The sequence below is a fragment of the Seriola dumerili genome, unplaced genomic scaffold, assembly GCF_002260705.1.
Source record: "Seriola dumerili isolate Sdu_G_001 unplaced genomic scaffold, Sdu_1.0 BDQW01000226.1, whole genome shotgun sequence".
Classification (NCBI taxonomy): domain Eukaryota; kingdom Metazoa; phylum Chordata; class Actinopteri; order Carangiformes; family Carangidae; genus Seriola; species Seriola dumerili.
The window spans coordinates 6,051,811-6,074,092 of record NW_019174481.1 but is presented as its reverse complement, the minus strand read 5'-3'; the positions used below and the strand labels follow the sequence as shown (position 1 = coordinate 6,074,092).

At 41.3% G+C, this 22,282-nt stretch overlaps 2 protein-coding genes across 6 annotated transcripts; both read left to right on the top strand.

Moving 5' to 3' along the window:
* The first annotated feature begins 2,126 nt into the window (after positions 1-2,126).
* Positions 2,127-18,558, top strand: LOC111228787 (zonadhesin-like). Of its 5 annotated transcripts, none has more exons than XM_022754823.1 (30): positions 2,127-2,373; positions 2,566-2,618; positions 2,752-2,826; positions 3,515-3,738; positions 3,835-3,907; positions 4,389-4,786; positions 5,566-6,130; positions 6,270-6,466; positions 6,563-6,952; positions 7,445-7,737; positions 8,286-8,551; positions 8,966-9,034; positions 9,343-9,480; positions 9,577-9,833; positions 9,943-10,027; positions 10,145-10,216; positions 10,433-10,567; positions 10,694-10,950; positions 11,073-11,157; positions 11,254-11,469; positions 11,597-11,734; positions 12,177-12,433; positions 12,611-12,695; positions 12,776-13,276; positions 13,481-14,926; positions 15,298-15,506; positions 15,631-15,787; positions 15,883-16,283; positions 17,528-17,657; positions 17,824-18,558. In XM_022754823.1, the coding sequence occupies exons 1-30, from the start codon at positions 2,297-2,299 to the stop codon at positions 17,964-17,966; spliced, it is 7,392 nt and encodes a 2,463-aa protein (XP_022610544.1). In that variant the 5' UTR covers positions 2,127-2,296; the 3' UTR covers positions 17,967-18,558. The 5 variants fall into 5 exon arrangements, with proteins under 5 accessions (XP_022610544.1, XP_022610543.1, XP_022610545.1 ...); XM_022754822.1 differs by having other exon boundaries at positions 12,776-13,987; positions 14,132-14,926; XM_022754824.1 differs by having other exon boundaries at positions 12,776-14,035; positions 14,414-14,926.
* A 92-nt stretch (positions 18,559-18,650) lies between these two features.
* On the top strand, positions 18,651-21,853 carry LOC111228930 (mucin-5AC-like). The gene is made up of 4 exons (XM_022755043.1): positions 18,651-21,210; positions 21,360-21,491; positions 21,579-21,694; positions 21,779-21,853. The coding sequence occupies exons 1-4, from the start codon at positions 20,325-20,327 to the stop codon at positions 21,851-21,853; spliced, it is 1,209 nt and encodes a 402-aa protein (XP_022610764.1). The 5' UTR covers positions 18,651-20,324.
* Positions 21,854-22,282: the final 429 nt, after the last annotated feature.

The following is a 22,282-nucleotide window of genomic DNA, read 5'->3' as shown; positions in this document are numbered from 1 at the left end:
TTGCACTTGGTCTTGGCCTCTTGTTGTTCTTTCTCCAGCTTCCTGTGGACGGGGTTGATTATTAATGGCCCTTTTATTTATTGGCTGAAGACATGTAGCAGGTCTGAGATATGCGGACAAGTAAGGGTTTATGGATTTATAGGTATGTAGTTGAGCAGCATTTTCTTATGTCATATTTCAACATAATTACATGGGTATATCAATAACATTACCATCACTGTATTTTGCCCCTTTGGGTGGGGAAGAAAGGTTGCCACATTGGTAACTGCCTTAGTTACCAATAAGACGCATCATGGTTTACTCAAAGGTGAGTATATAGCTTGATAAAGTGACTTGAACGCACTTGGCCCCCAGACAGGCATTATCACAGACAACTCCCTTCCAGTAATCATCATGGCCATTACTACTAAAAATAGAAGCCCTTGATATTATTATCTGCCTATCTAGGTAAATGTACAATTCCCCAGTTTACTAGAGTGATGCTGTACCAAGTATATGCATAACAAAAGGCAATAAGTAACCTAGTATGACAAAATATTAACTGAATGAGGTCAAGCATTATTATTTATTAGCATGGCTGTGAGTGGCGCTGCGTTAGAGTGCAAATACAGATTTTTGACTAGACTTTGAGGAGCCATACATGTTTTATTTCACGTTAAAGCCTCTAAAAATATCAGCCTGTGCTCTGTATACACATGTACGGGTCAGTTTATGAGTAACTGAGTTCCTGCAGCATTCATCACACACCTTAGACACCCAAGACACTGAGATAAAACTAGACTATCTTATGAAATCAGGCTGGTGTCTTTAAGATAACTGTAGATTATCTCTGTAGTTAAGATAGTTATTGTATTGCACAAAAAAGAAAATTCACTTTTTATACTCTGGGAAATGTAAAGTACCAAATACTGTATATCCAAACAAATACCTTCTCTTAGGGTGGACTGTTTTAAAGAGCCAATATTTGTTTTGGACCACCCTCTCTGTTGACACTTACCGACAGTGCTTCAGGAATGTTATAATAGGTGGGTCACAGCACCTCTAACACAATGCGTCTTTCTTATCACTCTTTTTCCACCTGTTCTTACAGTGTGTGCTGCTTTCTAGCTGACATACACTAGATTATACTATTTCAAGCCTGTTTTTTTGGTTTTTTTTACACAACATTATCAGGTCATAATGCACACATGCCTCGTTGTGTATGTTTCAAGAATATGGATTGCATAAGTTGACATTCTTAATGGCCCATCTTTTTTGGCTTATCTTTGCTTTGAAGTGTGATGGAGTAAAAGGCTTAGCACAGATTTACAAAGGAAATTATCTTGTCGCCCTTTTACTGCATGTAGAATTCATGAGGATCATCAGCTTTGATTTTCTGAACAGAACACACCATCTAATACCTTTGTATTAAAAGTCACGTCTTTAGATAAACATGTTAGAAGCTAAATCTTTGATAATAATCAGTGGTTTCAGTTTCTCTGAGGGTATAATGTTATTTCTGTTTCTATAATTATGCCACCTTCTTTTAATGAAAGTGTTCTTTTGAATTACAGGATATTCATCAGTAGCCTGAATGTGTACAGAAATTAACACCACAATAGACCACATTAAGAAGAGCAGAGGTGAGCAGCAAGAATCCTGCTGCTTTTACATCATGAAAAATGCCAAAAGATTATAAAAAGGTGTATGTTTTGGCAATGGTAATAATTAGAAAAATACAACATTGTTATTTCTCTTTTTGTGCTGTGTACAAAGTTTGAATAGTTGTGAAATTTTGCCTTACCAAATACCACTATTACATCATAGTGGGAAGTCAACAGAGCCTTTTTTTTTTTTTAAGTTTTGTTTTATTCAAGCATTTGAATGTGTGAGTTTGGTTCCAGTGCCTCTCATGGCACAGCAACACTAAACTCTGACCTCACCTATCACTATTTACTGTAACTGCTAGCTGCAGTCGTCACTTTTAGAATTTTTTTTTTTTTTTTTACACCACAGACTCAGTCCAACCCCTTTTATGTCTTCCTGTCCTCCAGTTTTCTTTCTCCACCCACTGCTGAGGTTACCTGGTTAGGTGTGTGTGTGTGTGGAGGGAGGGGGTGGCAGTATAAATGTCCACTGCGTTCTGAGAGGGACACAAGAGGGCCAACACCTCTGTGCTGGCAGTCAAAGGGTCATATACTGTATGCTTTGCTTCCACAACAGTCACTGCTCATTCATTCATTCTTCAGCTCATCAAAGACAGTGAGGATTAGCAACGGGAGAACAGAGCTGAGAGGCTGCCGTTAAGGGATCAGCTATGCTTGGAGGCGTCCACACAGATTTGTTGGTCACAGTGACTTTACTCTTCCTCTCTCAGACAGTGACTCAGTGCAGGTGGGTCTCAAGATAATTCAACTTTTAACAGTCACACTTTTGCTGATATGTTATTTTAAAATACTGTTATATGGCTCAATTTTATTAAGTGGAGAATTAAGGAGATTCTCTTTTAAAAACCAATCAGGTATTTTACAAATTTATGGCATAATTGTTCTAAAAGCAATCATTGTCACCGTTTTCCTTTTTCAGGGCTGAGAATGACTTTTCATTAGTCCCTCTAACAGAGTGGAGGACAAATGCAGGTATGAAGTATTATATCTACTAAGACCTTGACACTCCATAAGCGCTAGAATTGCTTGAATACCACTTTTTCAATTAAGAGACATGCAAAAGCATGCACAATACTATATTTAACCCTTTTCTTTCCTTGCATAGAATATGTCACACAGTGTTTCTACGACAGACAGAACAATCTCATATGTGACTGGACAAGGAGCCAACAAAGAACAGGTAGAGAACAAACCATTTACTGCACAAGTTATAGCGATAGATTTGAAGAATTAAATAATGTAATAATAAAATTGAAAGCCAAATGTATTTTATAGCCATCATGCAAGTTTTAGTAATGAGTTCACTCAGCGATTACGTGACTGTAGTAACCTTTAATTTTGCCCCTCCCTTATTGGAGAGGATTTGGAACATCAGTCCACAGTTCTGATTTAATCTGCAGACAGGCTGTGACTGCGTGTGCCTCGCTGCATATCGCTAATTGATCTGAAGCAGGCTAATAATCTTTTATAGCCTGGTGTTCTCCCAGGGGCAATCAAAGTAAAGGGCCTGCACCTGAGGTTCAAATTTAGCACAAAACACTCTAAACAGCTATTTTGCATTTAATGATAATTGCACCGCAACAGATGTACTTCTTGTTTTATTACAATAACAAATGCAAGGAAATGGTCTCCCATTTTTGGTGAGGAATTATGACAACATAAAAGCCTGTTTCCAACCTGTGTAGTTAAAAATATTATATCATTTGTATTGTGTGATTTTAACAAGAATAAAAGGTATCAGTGAGTTCCAGGTCAGTGAATTTGTACTTTAGACGCAGGTGCGACAACAGAGCTATAAATGAGCATGAACAATATGTATGACGACATTTAGCGTATTTGCATTTTCTCTTTGTCCTCCTCACCTGCAGAGGACAGGGCAGTGAGTATTTTAGAAAGCGGTCCACTCGGGCTTGAGGGAGAGGCCTGTCTAGAGTTTTGGTACCAAGCCCCAGTTGCAGCTAATGGGTCTGAACTCCAAGCTATTCTGAAAAGCAGTGATGGTCGGGTAGAAATCTGGGCCTCTCCTGCCCTTCCTGGAAATACATGGAGACAAGTGTTTGTCCCCCTGAACAGCCTCAAACCAAGGACTCAGGTAAAATGGCACATATTACCACATATCTGTAATTGCGATGGCGATTTAAAATATAACATTGTATATTATTAAATAGATAATCTGCTTTTACATTAGGTTGTACTTGAAGCAGTGTCCATGGAGGGAAAGATCACATTTAACCAGATAGGTGTAAGAAGAGGCTCATGTGGTAAGTATTGTTTTACTCTTTTTCCATCTTTAGAACAGCCTGCTTTTGGTCCTATCAATCAATCAATAGCAAAAAAAAAGAAAAAAATCATACTATATTTCAGTATACACAGTAATAATGTTGATGCAATACATAAACCACTGCTGTCATAACACTTGTCAGATTACTGTCAGTGAAACTGCAAAAGATCTTAAGTCTAAAGATGTAAAATATTCTTTATCAGGTTTCATAATTTCACAGTAAGGACGTAAGAATGATTTTCATTCTTTTGATTAAAAATAAACATGAATTCAACATGAATTAAAGCATCACTTACATGAATAATAGTTTGGATTACTAAAATAATTAGGAAAATGTGTAGACAGGCCATACAGTATTAACGCTGAACATAATGATTCATTAACATTACTAATCAATTATTCCTAGCCAGATGGTGTTATGGTTATAAAGGGGTTGTTTACTCAGTCTTATGCCCCCACAGGACCCCAGTGTGAATCGAACACAGAGATATGGACAGATGAATCCACCCGCTGCCTCTGTTCTGCTGGCCAGCTCTCCTGCTCTCCCTCTCAGTGCCCTAAGGGCCAAATCTGTGGTCCTCAAAGAGGAGGCTCCAGTGGGATTTCCACCTCTGGGACGTGTACTATACACAGTCACACAGACTGCAGCACTTTTGATGGAGTGCTGTTCCGCTTCATGGCCCCCTGCACCTACGTACTGGCTAAGACCTGCTCACCCGCTGAGGCCCTGCCCATGTTCAGAGTGGAAGTGGTCAATGAGCAGAACGGCAACTCATCTCTGCCAACTGTCCAGCAGGTCACTGTGAACACAGGGAACTTCAGAGTGTCTCTATTGAAACAGAAAACACACCGGGTTGTGGTGAGTTATTTTAAAAGGGTGACAGAAATTTAGGAAGGCACTTACACTGTGTTACATTGCTTCCTTGCCAAAAATTTAAATGTCATGTTGTTTTACAAAGGGAGACCAGTTTTGTCTGACTTGTATGAGAGAAAAAAAAAAAAAAAAAAAAAAAAAAAAAAAAATCACTTCTGAGCCTGAACATCCAAATAAACCTTATTTAAATGGTTTTTTGCTTTAGAGACAACCATGCAGCCATAAAATCATTTTTGGCAGACTAATAGTTTATTTTCAGTTTACTCATCTAAGCTGTTTATCAATGGGACATCACGCACCTGAGGACAATAGTAGTCTCTCATTGTTCATAGCTGAAAGACTAATTTGCAGAAGAAGCCATCCTCAAGCATTGAATTAAGATCTGTATACTAGAAGCCATTTTTCCCCTTAAAAACATACAGTAGCCCTATTCTCTATTTTACATTGGTCCCTAGACTTCACAATACCCAAGTCCTGTCTGTACAACTTCAGTTTTGGGGCACCTTGTTATGCTGTAATGAGGGTTGTGCTTACTAATGTACTGGATCAAGCAGTTCCCATATCTGCAGCCCACTCTACTGATAAACTGACTTTATCAGAAAGTGCAGAGTTTAATGGCATAATGTCCTGGACTTATCAGCCTTATCAATTCTTAAAGATACATTCATCTTCAGAATGCTGCATTTTATGCAAACTGTCAGATACAGAGAGTCAATATTGCTGATGGCCGGTAAGGAAATCTAAAGCTTATACCTCTTATTTAGGTTAATGGGGTCTGGAGGAAGCTTCCACTGAGCCTCGGCGATGGCACTGTCAACATCAAGAGTAATCCTGCTGCTGTTGTACTGGGAACCAGTTTTGGTCTTTCCGTTTCCTATGACAACGCTGGTGCTGTACATGTCGCCCTGCCACCAACATACTCCGATAAGGTCTGCGGCCTGTGCGGCAACTTCAACCACCTCGGAGAAGATGACTTCCGCAAGCCTGATGGCACAAATGCCCACAATGCTACAGCTTTGGCTGAGAGCTGGCAGACTGGGCAAATAACCTCCTCCTGTGAAACTATTCTTGTCCCTCATCTGTGTGACCCACTAGAGGAGGCTGAGTATGCCAGTGAGCTGTACTGTGGAGGGCTCCTCTCTAGTACAGGGCCCTTCGCTGACTGCCAGTCAGTTTTGGAGGCAGAAAGTTACTTCAGGGGCTGTGTGGTCAGCATGTGCTCTGCTCATGGTGACCCCGCAGTGCTATGTGAGGCATTACAGGTCTACACTGATATCTGCAAAGAGGCTGGAGTAGCTGTACCCATATGGAGGAACTCCACATTCTGTCGTATGTTACTTTATTGCTTTCATTTTTCTTCCTCCTATTATTAAAATAGGAGAAACAGTGTCAAATAATGGCTATAATAATACAGTAGAAATAAGGTCACGCTCTGTACTCTTTCCTCTCTTTTCCTGGGTCCCCTCAGCCCCTCAGTGTGGTGAGAACAGCTACTATAACTCATGTGCTGATGGCTGTCCCGAAGTGTGTTCCAGTCTGGATTTAGCTGGCTCTTGTGGAAGCTGTGAGGAAAGATGTGAGTGCGAGTCTGGCTTCAAACTCAGTGGGGGAAAGTGTGTCCCAGCAGAGGACTGTGGGTGCTGGCATAATGGGAAACACTATGAGGTAAGTGACGTACATGATGTGACAACAATGTCAAACTTGCCGATTCACGACCACAGTGCTATTTATTTATTTACACACATCCCCTTTGCCTTGCAGAAAGGAGCAACATTCTTGGAAGGAGAGTGTGTGCAAAAGTGCCAATGTATGGGTAATAATGATCTGTGGTGCACCACAATGCAATGTGCAGACAATGAGGTTTGTAAAGTCAAAGATGGGGTCAAAGACTGCTTCCCTTTCAAACCTGCCACTTGCCGTGTGTATGGCGATCCGCACTACATGACCTTTGACAAGGTGGCTTATGACTTTCAAGGGGGCTGCAGTTACACACTGGCTACAACATGCGGAGAAGGTGGCTCAGTCCAGTTCACTGTGACCGGACACAACATGCATCCTCCCCTACAGAACTTAACTCGGTCCAAGCTGGAAGCTGTGACTCTGCAGATTGAAGATTATGACCTCACCCTGAACCAAAGTGGAGAGGTCTATGTAAGCATGAAAACCCCTTGCAACTGTCTCTATCAAACAATCTTAAATGCAACTCTTTTATAGCATGTCATGTAACAAATCAACTGATATGAAAAGGTGTATGAGACTAAACAGCTTCCAATCTGCACAAACATCTCTCATGACCCGCAAGTGGCCCATTTACTGTTGTGTCACTGTTCTCTATTATCTAATGTAATTCATTAATGGTGGTGGCTAATAACTTTACTCTCAGCACACCCATGTTTATAGGAGCCAGTTATTACTCTCTCCGGTCATTGGAGGACGTCACCTGTTTGTCATCTGGGGCTTACAAGAATACATGAACTAACAGCTGACCCACTTGACTTTGCCCTGAACAGCTATTTGGAAGCTAACTGGTTGCACCAACTATCCCAGTAGAAAAAAAACCCATTAATGATTGTTTGCCATTCAAAAACAAACAGTTCTCATAAGAATAAACCAATTACAAATAATGGATCGTCCTCTCTCTAGGTGAATAACAGCCTGGTCCACCTCCCCTATTCCACCAATGGAACATACGGCTCAGTATGGGTCCACAAGGAGAGCAATTACATTATCTTGGAGTCGACCTTTGGCCTCCGAATTATGGTAGATGGGCAGAACAGACTTTTTCTGCAGGTGGATGAGCGCTACAAGCATGAACTGTGCGGAATGTGTGGCATCTACTCTGGACACCAGGATGACGATCTTGTAACCCCAGACGGCCAAAATGCTACAGACGCATTTCAGTTTGGAGAAAGCTGGAGGGTGCCAAACAATAATGAGTAAGTTTTTTAGCCACACTAGAAGCAGGTGCTAATTATATTCCAGCCTTTGCTGTACTTGGCGTTAAGTGCTAATTAGCAAATGTTAGCATGGTAATGAACTAAACTCAGATGAACCTGGAAAACTTGGTAGTTGCTCAACATCACCATCATAATAATTTTAGTATACCATCATTACCATTCAGCTGAAAGCTCCACTTGCCAATGTAAAACCTCAGAGCTGCACACCGAGCTGTAGACTATTTGTATTATCAGATATTTTCTGTGTAGACCTGGTTTGCCGGATAACTGTTTTACCAGATAAACTACAAATTACAAGGTTGATAACCAGCTAATACCAAGCCAAATACACCAAGCAGGTTACTTTGGCAGACGGTATACACTATAGTCACAACCCAACATTTTCTATTTGTGTATTAGAACTTATTGAAGAATTATTAATACGTACATTATTAACAAAACTACCCAACGTCATGTCCCATTGTGAAGTGGCACCATACTTCCAAATGTTTTGATCGCCATTGCATGGTCTAAATTTTCTCCACCAGGTGTACTGCCTATCCAAATGACCCAAGGCGTTGTGACTATGATGAAGAGGATGAGGCCTACAGTCAGTGCAATGCACTACTTAGGGATCCCTTCAAGTCCTGCCATGGACCCATTCACCCAGGGGTCTACCTTCGTAGCTGTGTGTATGACTATTGTGCCACAAATGGGGACCAACACACCCTATGTGAATCTCTGAAGTCCTACGCAGCAGCATGCCAGGTTGAAGGAGTGGAGCTGCCTCCCTGGCAGACAGGCACAGCCTGTGGTGAGTTACAGATGTAGGACAAGGAAAGCGTCAATCTGTGAGAAGATATGTACATATATCAATACTGGTCCTGATTTACCAACTGGTAGAATTTTTTTTTCCCCCGCACATAATAAAGTTGAATTCTGTTGCATGTCCTGTATTTCTCTCCGCTTCTGTTTTGATCACATCACAGGACTGGTCTGTTGCATATGCAAACTAGGCAACTGCCTAGGGCCCAACCTGAATGATTCTTTTTTGTTTTGTCAGTGATACAAGCACAGTAGGAGAAATTATTGGTTGGTTAAGATGGGGTGGGGGAGGCCCAACCAAAATATTGCCTAGGGCACCAAAAAGCCAAAGATGGTGAACTCATTTCCTTTTTTTGTTTCTTTGTTTGTTCGTTCGGCTTTTTGTTTTTTGTTCCTATTTCAGCTGACCCCCCAACCACTTCAACTCCTCCAACAACTCCAACTCCTACTTCTCCAACACCAGATCAGACTTGTAAGAGCATTCCGGGTTGGAAAAGCTTATCCATTACTGGTTTGGATATCAGTGGCATAGTCCAAATTATAATCAATAATTTCAAAAGCAAACATTACATTTGACCTTTGCCTCCTAGTGCAACAAATTTACACAGGTTTAATATATAAATGCATTTGAATACATCTGAATAACCTTTATGTAATCATCTACAGATTGGGTTTTGTGGATAATCTATTTTTAACTAAAATTCTACTTTTCAAATTGTAATATTCATATAGATAATTAGCTCACAACCATTTCCATTGTGTTCATATGCTTTTTCATAGTCTGCCCCATGAACTGTGACTTTGAAAAAAATCTGTGCGGGTGGGAGCAGCTCATACAGGACAGTTTTGATTGGACAAGAAATTCAGGACCCACCCCCTCAGACCAAACTGGGCCAAACCAGGACCACACCACTGGAGGTAACTACTACTACTACTACTACTACTACTACTACTACATCTGTTACGTTGGTTCTTCATGATTCATGTTTATTGTGCTTTTTACCATTTCTCTAGCCGGTTTCTACATATACATTGAGGGAGACAGAGTAACCCATGGAGACTCAGCCCGCCTGATGAGCTCAGTGTGCCATTATGATAGCCCACTCTGTCTACAGTTCTGGTACCATATGCATGGTTCAGCCACAGCAATGGCCCTCAATATTTACCTGCTCAAAGGCAATAAAGCTACCAAGCTCTGGTCCATGATGAACAACCAGGGACCACAATGGCATCTAGGAAATGTTGACATCAGTGTGTCCGGCCCCTTCCAAGTAAGTAAACCACTATATATCAGACAAAACGTGTACAATAGACGCTGGTTGAAATTTGCAAATCTGATCTGAGCAGTGAAGAATTATTTTTTCATATCACCCATTTCAGATCATTATAGAGGGAATTCGGGGCTCTAATGCTCAATCAGATGTGGCTATAGATGACGTTTCCATCCACTTTGGCACATGCTCAGGTGACAACCTCTAACAAGAAGGATAACAAATTATTTAGATTTTTAATGACTGGTCTCAAATTATGATCATACCTGTTATCTCATGGTTTAAACAAAGTCAACAATCACTTCCTTTAGGTGGCTTCCCTGGCGTGGTTAGTGGAACTGAGCTTCCCTACATAACTGCAGAAGTCCTCCCCCCACACCCAGGTAAGTGCACAGGAAGCTACATTTTATGGGTCAGTTGTTTCTGCATCAGAAATGTTGAAGTTTGGTTACCAATTAGCATTTATGTCTAGTCCAATAAATACTTAATATGCAATTCTTAAAAAGGTGATTGAAGGTTACAGATAGTTTTTTTAAGGAAGTTGCGTAAGTGCTGCAATACTGAGTATGTGTTAATTTTTTGCAAATGTTTCCCTGTAGCCTGCAATCTCGACTGCAGCTTCAACAGAGATCTTTGTAGCTGGAATCAAATGATTACAGATGCTTTTGACTGGACATGGCAAAGTGGTTCCACTCCCACCCTGATGACTGGGCCCTCCACTGACCACACTGGTGGTAATGCACTCTTCCTCTATGTGACAATCTAAATTATGACAAACAATATAGAGAGGCAACGATAAATTCTGGCTCGCAATGAAACCTATGTCAAACAAATTTGGTATTTTCTTACCTCATGTCTAGATGGTCACTACCTGTACACTGAGGCCAACAGTGCGTCACATGGAGACACGGCTCGTCTCATCAGCTCTGAGTGTTCTGACTCTGGTCCTCAGTGTCTGCAGTTCTGGTACCATATGTACGGCTCAGCAGATACAATGGGCCTCCATGTTTACTTAGTCCAGAACAGAGTAACCGATGCCATCTGGTGGAAGAGGAATGACCAAGGAAATATGTGGCACCTGGCTCAGGTGGAGATCACAACAACCAGAGCTTTTCAGGTGACTATCTCACACTAGGGACTCTGTTGATGACCAACCTTTGGTGTAGTAGTGTAAAACTGTTGTATGATGTTGTAAAATGTCCTGTAAAATTTACTAACGAATTCTATACCATCATTCAGATCATCATTGAAGGGCGCAGAGGATCTAATGATCAGTCAGATGTGGCTATAGATGATATAAAGCTTTATCGTGGTCACTGCTCTGGTAAGAAACATGAACACAGAGAAAATACTAACAGGTCTGCAAAGCTGTTTCTAATTCCAATGCCGAGTGCTCTATAATATTGTTGTACTCTTGCAGATCTGAGCGGTGTTGTTACAGCACAACCTCCTAAACCTGATCTAAACACCACAGCTCCTCCAAGTGTCTTTGTGCCAACCACTGCGGCTCCAGAGCCCCCTCCAGTCAATGATACAGCAAATATCACCACACCTCCCACAGTCGAATCAACATCCAACTTAATTAATAAGGACAATGTAACTGAAGCTCCAGATAACAGACCACCAGCAGGCTCAGGTAGTAATTCCACAGCAGCACACCCATGGTGTTTGGACTAGCATAATTTATTTTTTCAATATCCAATTTTTGTGATTTCCAGAATAATTTTCAGTGAACTCATAATATTTCTGGCCTCTCTTTTCAGCATGCCAACTCCACTGTAATTTTGAGCAAGATTTATGTCACTGGAGTCAACTGCTTGCTGATGTTTTTGATTGGACAAGGCATAGTGGCTCCACTCCCACTATGATGACCGGTCCGTCTTCAGATCACACCACAGGAGGTATTTAACCTTGTGACACAAGCGAAGCGTGGTTGTATGCCATGTTCAATAAGTGTTAAAATGTCAGGGAAAAAAACAGCACACTCTTTTCCAAATTGATATCAGCCACAGTCACACTAATGACTAGTGAAAATTCCATTGTTGAAGCAGTTCTTCCTTGTCAAACCAGAATGGTAGACTGATAAACACTGACTATGAGTTCATGATGCAAGATATTTGTCCTTGGTCTCCAGAGTATGTGTCAGTAGAGCTGCTGCTCGTGAATGAAGTCATTCTTTGCCTTTGAGTGTTTAAATGACAATTGCATTGCTGACATTTAGCCTTCATTGTCAGCTGCAATTGGACATACCTTGAACATAGAATTAAATGTTAAACATTACCGCAGAAAACATTATAATATATGTATTAGCTCAACTAACCTAACTTTTATTGTCTTATCCAGATGGCCACTATCTTTACATTGAAGGAAACAGTGCGTCACATGGAGACACGGCTCGTCTCATCAGTTCTGAGTGTTCTGACGCTGGTCCTCAGTGTCTGCAGTTCTGGTACCATATGTATGGCTCAGCAGACACAATGGGCCTCAATGTTTACCTGCTCCAGGACAGAAAAGCAGATGCTGTTTGGAGGAAAAGGAATGACCAAGGAAATATGTGGCACCTGGCCCAGGTCGACTTGACCACAAATGGAGCTTTCCAGGCAAGTTACTTATTAAAGATGTTTCTTTCCTTAACCTGCCTAATGTTAGAAACTTGCAGAGCAAAACACTAATGATGTACTACCTGCAAAACAAATCAGTGGATCAGAACGTAATGGATCTGCATGCTGTAACCGGCATACTGTGCTTTAGTATTAACCTGTGCACTTACTTTTTAGATCATTTTTGAGGGGCGAAGAGGTTCCAATGATCAGTCTGATGTGGCCATAGACGATATATCACTTCATCACAGGCACTGTGCAGGTGATTTTGTCCTTCTGACATTCTACTTATTCCAAACACAGTATAACTGAAAATTGATGAGACTGACTTGTCTGTTACAGACCTGGCTAAACCAACAACCCCTGCTCCGAAAACCGTGGATTCAGTTGCAACAGCAGGTTCTGAGCTTCCTCCAGCCAACAACTCATCAACTACAAAGCCACCTTCAACAAGTTCATCAAAACCACAGCCAGCATTAACAACTACATTTACAACAATGACTGGCACAACAACAGCGGCCCCGACTGATTGCGATACACAAACCCCTACAAATCCATCAACAATAACTGAGCCCCCACACACTTCAAATCATGATGTCCCAATGACCACAAGACCTGATGTTCCAGCAACAACAAGACCACAGCCTCCAATAACATCAAGACCAATAGCAACTGCTACAATTGGTCCCCAAACCACAGTAAGACCAGAACCTCCAACCACAGCCGGACCACAACCTCCAACCACAGCCAGACCACAACCTCCAACCGAAACTCAGCCACAGCCACAAACATCAGCTAGGCCACAACCATCAACGACAGCTCTACCTGAGTCACAAACAACAAATATACCACAACCTCCACCTGAAACTCAGCCACCAATAACAAATAGACCACAACCTCCAACCACAGCCAGACCACAACCACCAACTACAGCCAGACCACAACCTCCAACCACAGACAGACCACAACCTCCAACCAAAACTCAGCCACCAACCACAATGCAGCCACAACCACCAACGACAGCTCTACCTGAGTCACAAACAACAAATATACCACAACCTCCACCTGAAACTCAGCCACCAATAACAAATAGACCACAACTTCCAACCACAGCCAGACCACAACCACCAACTACAGCCAGACCACAACCTCCAACCACAACCGGACCACAACCTCCAACCACAACCGGACCACAACCTCCAACCACAGCCAGACCACAACCTCCAACCGAAACTCAGCCACAGCCACAAACATCAGCTAGGCCACAACCATCAACGACAGCTCTACCTGAGTCACAAACAACAAATATACCACAACCTCCACCTGAAACTCAGCCACCAATAACAAATAGACCACAACCTCCAACCACAGCCAGACCACAACCACCAACTACAGCCAGACCACAACCTCCAACCACAGACAGACCACAACCTCCAACCAAAACTCAGCCACCAACCACAATGCAGCCACAACCACCAACCACAGCTCAAACTGAGTCACAAACAAATAGACCCCAACCACCAACCACAGCTCTACCTGAATCACAAACAACAAATAGACCACAACCTCCTACCACAGCTAGACCACAACCACCACCAACAGGTCAACCTGAGTCACAAACAACAAATAGACCACAACCTCCAACCACAGCTGGACCCCAACCACCAACCACAGCTCTACCTGAATCACAAACAACAAATAGACCACAACCTCCTACCACAGCTAGACCACAACCACCACCAACGGGTCAACCTGAGTCACAAACAACAAATATACCACAACCTCCAACAGGTCAACCCGAGTCACAAACAACAAATAGACCACAACCTCCAACCACAGCTGGACCCCAACCACCAACCACAGCTCTACCTGAATCACAAACAACAAATAGACCACAACCCCCTACCACAGCTAGACCACAACCACCACCAACAGGTCAACCTGAGTCACAAACAACAAATAGACCACGACCTCCAACAGGTCAACCTGAGTCACAAACAACAAATAGACCACGACCTCCAACAGGTCAACCTGAGTCACAAACAACAAATAGACCAAAACCTCCAACCACAGCTAGACCCCAACCACCAACTACAGCTCAACCTGAGCCACAAACAACAAATAGACCACAACCTCCAACTGAAACTCGGCCACAGCCACAAACAACAGCTAGACCAAAGCCTTCCACCACAGCTCAACCTGAGTCACAAACAGCTAGACCACAACCACCAACCACAGCTCAACCTGAGTCACAAACAACAATTAGACCACAAGTTCCAACCACAACTACACCACAGCCACAAACATCTAGACCTCAACCTTCAACCACAATTAAACCCCAACCCACAATAGCTATATCACAATCCACAGCAACTTTGAGACCAGAACCCACAACAACAGCTGGACCACAACCCACAACGATTAAACCACATCCACCAACAGACAGACCTCAGTCTACATCTACATCACAACCACCAACTACACCTGTACCAAGTAAGTTTGCGCCCCCCCATTAAAAAAATAAATAAATAAAAAAAAATTAAAAAAACCTTGCTATATCTAGATATTTAATTAAAAAAAAAAAAAAAAAAAAAAATTAAATCGCCACTATCCAGCCCACTGTCAACTGTTAAACAGCTAGCCCACTAACTGCAGCTGGCCATGGCAGTCCTCATTTTGCACTGCAGCATCGTCAAGTTTGGCGTAGCACCACATGTACAAGTTCTCCGCTGTGTCAAAAGTCCCTTGTGAGCTAGCAATGAAGAATGGCTGATAAATTTAAAGTATTAACTGTATAGACCTTTTTTGTTTGTCTTTTTGTGCTTATGTCTAAGTATATACACTGTCTCCATCTTTCTCTCAAGCACCTTCTTGCCCAGAGAACAGTCATTACACGAGTTGTATCCCTGCCTGCAGTCCAACCTGTACACAACTGAATGGCCCGCCACGCTGCAGTGACAGTGACAGTTGTGTGTCAGGATGTGTATGTGATAATGGCTTTGTGCAGAAATCGCGGCATTGTGTGCCTATCCAAGAGTGTGGATGTGTGGACAGGAATGGCACCAAACATCAAGTGAGCGACTGTTCCGAGTAACTCTTAGGTCATACACTGTGTTGATTTTCAAATACTTGGGACAACTTTCTGAAAGCCAGAGCATTGCATGTGGACACTGAATGATAACTCTCTTTCTTGACAGTTCAATGAAGTGTGGTACACCAATCACTGCAGTCAGAAATGTGAATGTGAGAAAGACGATGGCATGGGGGAGATTGATTGTGATGACAAAGATGAATGCGATGGAAATGCTGTCTGCCTTCAAAATGACGAGGGCAAATACTACTGCCAGTCTACAGGTGCTGTAAATGCCAGCATTTAACTCTGACAAATCTAAATTATGTTACAGCTTCCTCACTAATTTATAAATCGCTCTACACTTGTTTCTCCACAGGATTCAATGAGTGCACTATAAAGGGAGACCCCGAGTACAGAACCTTTGATAAAATGAAGCATGAATTTGAGGGTGAGCACTCATATGTGCTGGTCCAGACCAAAAACTTGCCAAATAACCTTCCAGATGTCTACATCGAGGGCATCAATAGACGCACAGTAGATGATGACGATGACAGTCAGCATCATGATGACAGTAGCAGTGAAGAAAACCATAGTCGCAGAGTAAACGATGAAGATGACAATGATGAAGATGACAACGATGAAGATGACAATGATGAAGATGACGATCACAAACATGATGACGATAGTAAGGAGAATGAGGAACACCACAGATTACAAGAGCTTAAGATCAGAGTGTACAATCACACTGTGGAGTTCAAGAAGAATTTGAGGCTGCTTGTAAGTATCAAAGGCATTTTGAACAACACACTGCTGCCATCTCTTTCCTGTGGTGCAATTTCTGCAGACACAATATTAGGTACATTGGATAATATATATTTGCTCACCCACAAACATTTGTGAGGGAAATAACCAGCACTCCTTCACATCTTTTACTGCAAGGTGTTACTGAAGTAGTGAGACAGATGATGCGCTATACATTATTTCCCATTTGGCATTTTTAACATGTTTGTGTGTGCATATTTGTATATGAGAGACGGAGAGAGAATATTTAACAGCTGCATACGCAGTGGAGTCCAAAGTCTGAAATCAATTTTGTACAAACTGAAATTTCATCCTTGATGGGAGACATGGAATAGTCAAGGGTTGACAAAAATCAGTAGGCCTAATCCTCTGGAGAACATAAATATCTGTATAAAATTTTGTGCCAGTCCATAGAGTAGATTGGAGATTCAATGATTCACTGAATAAGTGAAATGATAAAATATCATTTGGAATTATCCAGTGGGGACCATGAACGCTCATTCTGAATTTCATTGCAATCAAACCAAAAGTTGAGAAATATAAGTCTGGATGATGTTGAACTCAGACTGATATTTCTGTCACCAAGTCAAAAATGTTCCTAGTCGACTCAAAATCTGCACTTTGACTGCATGGACTCTAGGTGGGGGGGTGGGGTTGTCATCTTCAGTGCATTAACTGCTCAGGTGCTTGTGGTCAATTGGTTCTTATCTATATTTTTTGCTTTTAGACACACACCCAACATTACTACTGATGTCTTTTCTTCATTAAACTTTATCCACAAATACAAGAAATATATAATTCACTCGCCTGCACACGTGTCAGTTCAGCTGCCCCAAATTACACTCCTGTACATGACCCGTATTTTACCTTAAAACTTTTTGGTTTGTATTAAAAAAAAAAAAAAAAAAAAAAAAAAGACTTTTCCACACAGTCAGAGAAAGTAAAAGTTGGCATCTTGGTCATTGTTCAGTTATGATATTCTGCCGCACAGCAGAGTGTCTCTCCTGCCGGGCTGCTGACAGCACTGTCAGCTGGACACCAGAGCTGAGAGTATCAGAGAGTATGAGTCTACTCGCAAATGCAAGTTGACAGCCCTACTAAATATGGATGTTTTGTGGATCCCTGCACACAACATACATAATCGTACAAGAGCAAATACTAGTTCTCACAAGTCAATTTAAATGTCTTACTGACACATCCCCCTCTCCATCTCCCTCCAGGTGGATGGAAGGAGAACTAGTACTCCTGTCTCACCAACTGCTGGTCTAAACATCCGGGAGCATTCCTCTCACATCTACCTGAAGACAGACTTTGGCCTCTCAGTGGAGTTTGATGGACACAGTAAAGCAGGTAACTAATCTTCCCCTCATTAAAAACACATCTAACAGAATTAACATAGGTCCGCAAACTTGTAGATTATCTTATTCTTTGACATGGGATTAGATAAAAGGATGAGTTATTTTCTGGGTGAGATAGTGAATGAAGTGACATTGTATTGTTAATGTTATTCCTGCAGAGATCATTCTACCACGGATATATAAAAGGAGAGTGGGGGGTCTGTGTGGGAACTTTGACGGTCAAAAGAGGAATGACTGGATGAAGCCAGATGGTACAATGGCCAGCAGAGTTCAAGAGTTTGGCGAGAGCTGGAGAGTGTAAATATCAGATGGATGTACGGAGGAGACGCGGCACTTAAAGATACCCCTGGAGGTTTTGACCACAAGTACAAATATTGTGTCAGTTTACAAGAAAACTCCAAGAAAAAACAGAATTAATGCTGTTTTTTTTTTTTCCCTCAGACAACAAACCTGAGCTTTTAAACATGACCTGTAGCACTGATGTCCTTCTCTTTACCTCCAGCTTTTCAGGGCAAAAACTTTTTTCTGTTATAGACAAAGTATCATAGTAAAAGAACTTCTCTACTGCAAGTTACTCATCTTTGAAATCTTCACTCGTGACAGTATGTGAGACTGATTTTATCACTGCCATGCATACTATTTATTCAAAAGTGATGTTCTTACAGCTTATGCTGTATCTTGTACAGTAATAGCAATGCTGAACAAAACGTACAATGGTGTGTTTAAACAATGAAAATGCATGACTACACATGGATTATTTATCACCATCCCATATTGTTAAACAGATTAAATGTGCAATAAATTATTCAGAATGTCGCTTGCACTTGGTCATAATGTGTATTTGAATGGAAGCACAATCTTCACTGTTCTAATAAATGTGCACTGTGGTTCAATTTGTTTCCTTGTGTCGTGCCATTTCAGTCTCAAGTGTAGCTAAGACAGCATTCCTGACATATCTGAGGTGAAACTGAGAAACTCGTCGCAATGGGGAAAAAAAAAAAAAATGTTAACACAGAACTTCTGTAACATGATACTATGATGTGAAGACAGTGTATTTTTACCCCACACTCTGTCAAACAATGCGATCAGTCTCTTGTCAAGAGTCAAGTCAATGCTCATACGCATGCATAAATAAGCCTTGGCTACAGTCAGCAGCCACACAGGGTTATGGATTACTTTTCACTGTGCTTCTTTCTCCTGTTGGTGTTGCCACCTCTCAATGATGGTGAGTAAAACATCACTTAATTTAACTGTTTAATATTAAATGTGTTAATGTGGTAAAGTCATGATATCTTCAAATTTTTCTCATAAAGCAAACAGGTATAATTATGATACAGCAAACAAACTGTTGAAGTTTGATAAACAATGATTTGACTATTGATCTTTGATTAGATCATTTAAATACTAAATGACTCAGTTGACTGGATTATTACAAAAATAAGGGTAAATAATCCAATGCTCACAAGTGTATCTCTGTCAAAAGAAATTGCCCCTGCTGGACCAGGTTGTCAAATCACTGACTTGAGTTTATTAGAGACAAAGTAAACAGCATCCACCTGTCACCATGTTGCATTTTGGTGAGGTGTCATTTATCAGTGCTAACTGTACTGACTTCAGTGTGAAAAATGAATATGGATATTATATACCGTGCGTCATTGTCCACACAAAGAGCTCATTCCTTGAACAAGTATTTGCCTTTTTAAGTGTCTATTATTGATCTTTCATCAAACCTGTTGTAGTGGAGTGGATGTAGTTGTCTGAAATCTGTTTCACATCTTACAAGAAAGATTAAAATGCATTATTGCCCACTTACGCTGTACCAGACAATTCATCCATGACAATGCTCAAAAATGTTTTTCTTGAATTCTAATGAAATGACGTTGTCACTGTCCCTTTTAAATTTCTAGCTCAAATAGCGGTTCCCACTTCCAGCCTAACAGGTAACATCCACAATACAACCCTCACTGTTCCCACACTCCTCTACTGCAACATATTCTGCCTCCATCTCTCCACCCTGCAATGACTGGCAACATTCCGCTCACTTAGCTCAGCTCCATCCACCCGAGATGCATCAAACATTTCTACCACTCTCATCCTAATTTGGAATGATGCTTGCCAACCTGTCCCCAGACCCTGACTGCTCTGCTGGGCAGCCACAAAATACCTCTCAGACTCCTCAATCTGGAGACTCTCAGCTACAACTACAATTAAATATCTACACTACCTGCTGTAGAACAAGATGTGTTAGTCATTTTCTTCATTGCGGTTTGGTAAATAATCATGATATTGTAAGTGACCAGAGTGATCTTAAAATAACACATGACTGTGTGCAGTGTAGATCTTGTAGTTTCACTCCAACAGCTATGTCGTGTGTGCTCCAGGCTGTGCAGGTCCACCAGTGCTGTGCTGCTCTGGTAAAAACAACACTTGTTCAAGGTTGATTCAGTGTTTCTGTGACGAGTTCTGCATCACAAGCAACGACTGCTGTGCTGACTACAGGTCAACCTGCACATGTAAGTTAGAGTGAACGCAAAAAATTAGAATACATTTTCAAGCATTTAGTGTATAACATTTATAAAGCAAATCTTTGTCTTCTACAGCTTTGACCACCGCACTGCCAAGCATATCCAGCACATTAAACAGCAGTACTACATCTACAATGGCAACTTTGCCTTCCACGGTCTCTTCACTAACAGCACCCAATGCAAAAAGCAGCAGTACAACATCTAGACCAGCAGATAACAGCACTACTTTATTAGTCTCTGGAACGACAGCACCAAGCAAAACAAACAGCAATACTACTCCTACACTAGCAGATGTCACAACAACTTCAGCATCCACGGTCTCTAATACAACACCCAACATAACAGGCACCTCTACGACATCTACACTGCTGGATGCGAACACAACTCCAGCATCCACAGTCTCTGTTACTACAGTAACCATCCCAACAGGCAGCAGTACATCTTCACCAGCAGATAACAGCACAATTTCATTAGTCCCCGTTCCGACAGCACACAGGACACAAAGCGGCAATACACCATCTGCACTACCAAATATGAGCACAACATCCCTATTAGCGGTCTCTACTACTGCAGCACACAGCACAACCAACAGCAATACAACCTTGATGCTGAATATCAGCACAACTACCGTATCCACACTCTCTGATACAACAAACAGCAGTAGTACCTCAGATTCAGAATACCCTGTGTCTCTTACTACAGCACCCAGTACAACAAACAGCAGTACTACCTCTACAGCAGCAGATATTAGCTCAGAGTCAGAATACCCTGTCTCTCTTACTACAGCACCCAGTACAAAAAGCAGCAGTACACCTACACAGACAGATATCACATCGTCACCATCCACCATCTCTTCAACAACAGCACCCAATACAAAAAGCAGCAGTACATCTGCGCTAATGGAGGTGAGCTCAACCTCAAAGTACGTAGTGTCTTCTACTGCAGCAACCAGTCAAAAAAGCAGCAGTGCTACATCTACGCCAGCAGATGGCCTCTCAACCACAGTCTCTAAAGCTACAGGTTGGTCATTACGATCAAGCTATAAGTGATAATATCTATAAATTCTATTATATTGTTTGAATTTGGGCCAACAATGATACTCAGTTGATTACTCGTTTCCTTTGGCATGGTAACACCTCAGACATTTAACAGTTTCCTTGTACTCTCAGCAGGAACAACAGTGACAGAAACCAGGATGACTCTGGGTGCTCGTAGTGTCACATCTTCACCAGCAGATGGAAGCAAAGCTGGAGTTTCTAACAAAAACACAGATTCCCAGACCACGCCCAGCTCAAATGAAGGTATGGTCAGTTGCATTGACTTTAGCACTTCAATGATGTAGTTACCAATCTGCATGATAAATTACATTTTCATCTAATTTTTTTTAGATTACCAAACCCTGACTATTCACCTAAAAGCTTCTGCTTTAGCCCATAATGAGGAAAATGAAGATGTGATTTCAAAGGCTTTATCTAATGCAAGTACAAACAACCTTTATGTTGCAGTATCAAAAAAAAAAAAAAAAAAAAAAAAAACTTACATTATACACACATTTATCGCTAATCAGTGAGTGTCTTCTTTCATACAGTTTCTGTCCCAGGCCTTTCTCCAGCAGAAATGTAATGGCTGCACTTTAACCATCAGACACATCAAATCCACCTGAGAAATGGCCTATGCTTCAGCCAGACAACCAGCAGTGGGATCATGGGGATTAAGGGACTCAAGATTCTTTCACTGTCAATCGTTCAGAAAGTTTTTAACGGGAGGTGAATTATATACAGAGGTCTCCTTTCCAAAACAAATGAACCCGATGATTAAATCTAGTGAAAAAAAAAAAAAAAAAAAAAAAAAAAAAAAAAAGACCAAAAGCAGTTTCACACTAAAAATCAGTGTTTGAGTCACTGTTCGGTGGGTACAGGACGTCAGGTGGAGCCGAGAGCTGAACTGCTGCAACATTTTCTCAGCGTTTTTCTGATAACTTAAGATCAAGACGTTCGATCACTAAAATCCTTCATCTGGCTAAAATATAGTTAAAAATTACCAAGATCTAAAAAAAAGAGGTATTGTAAAAATGTGACTTAAAACTGGATTT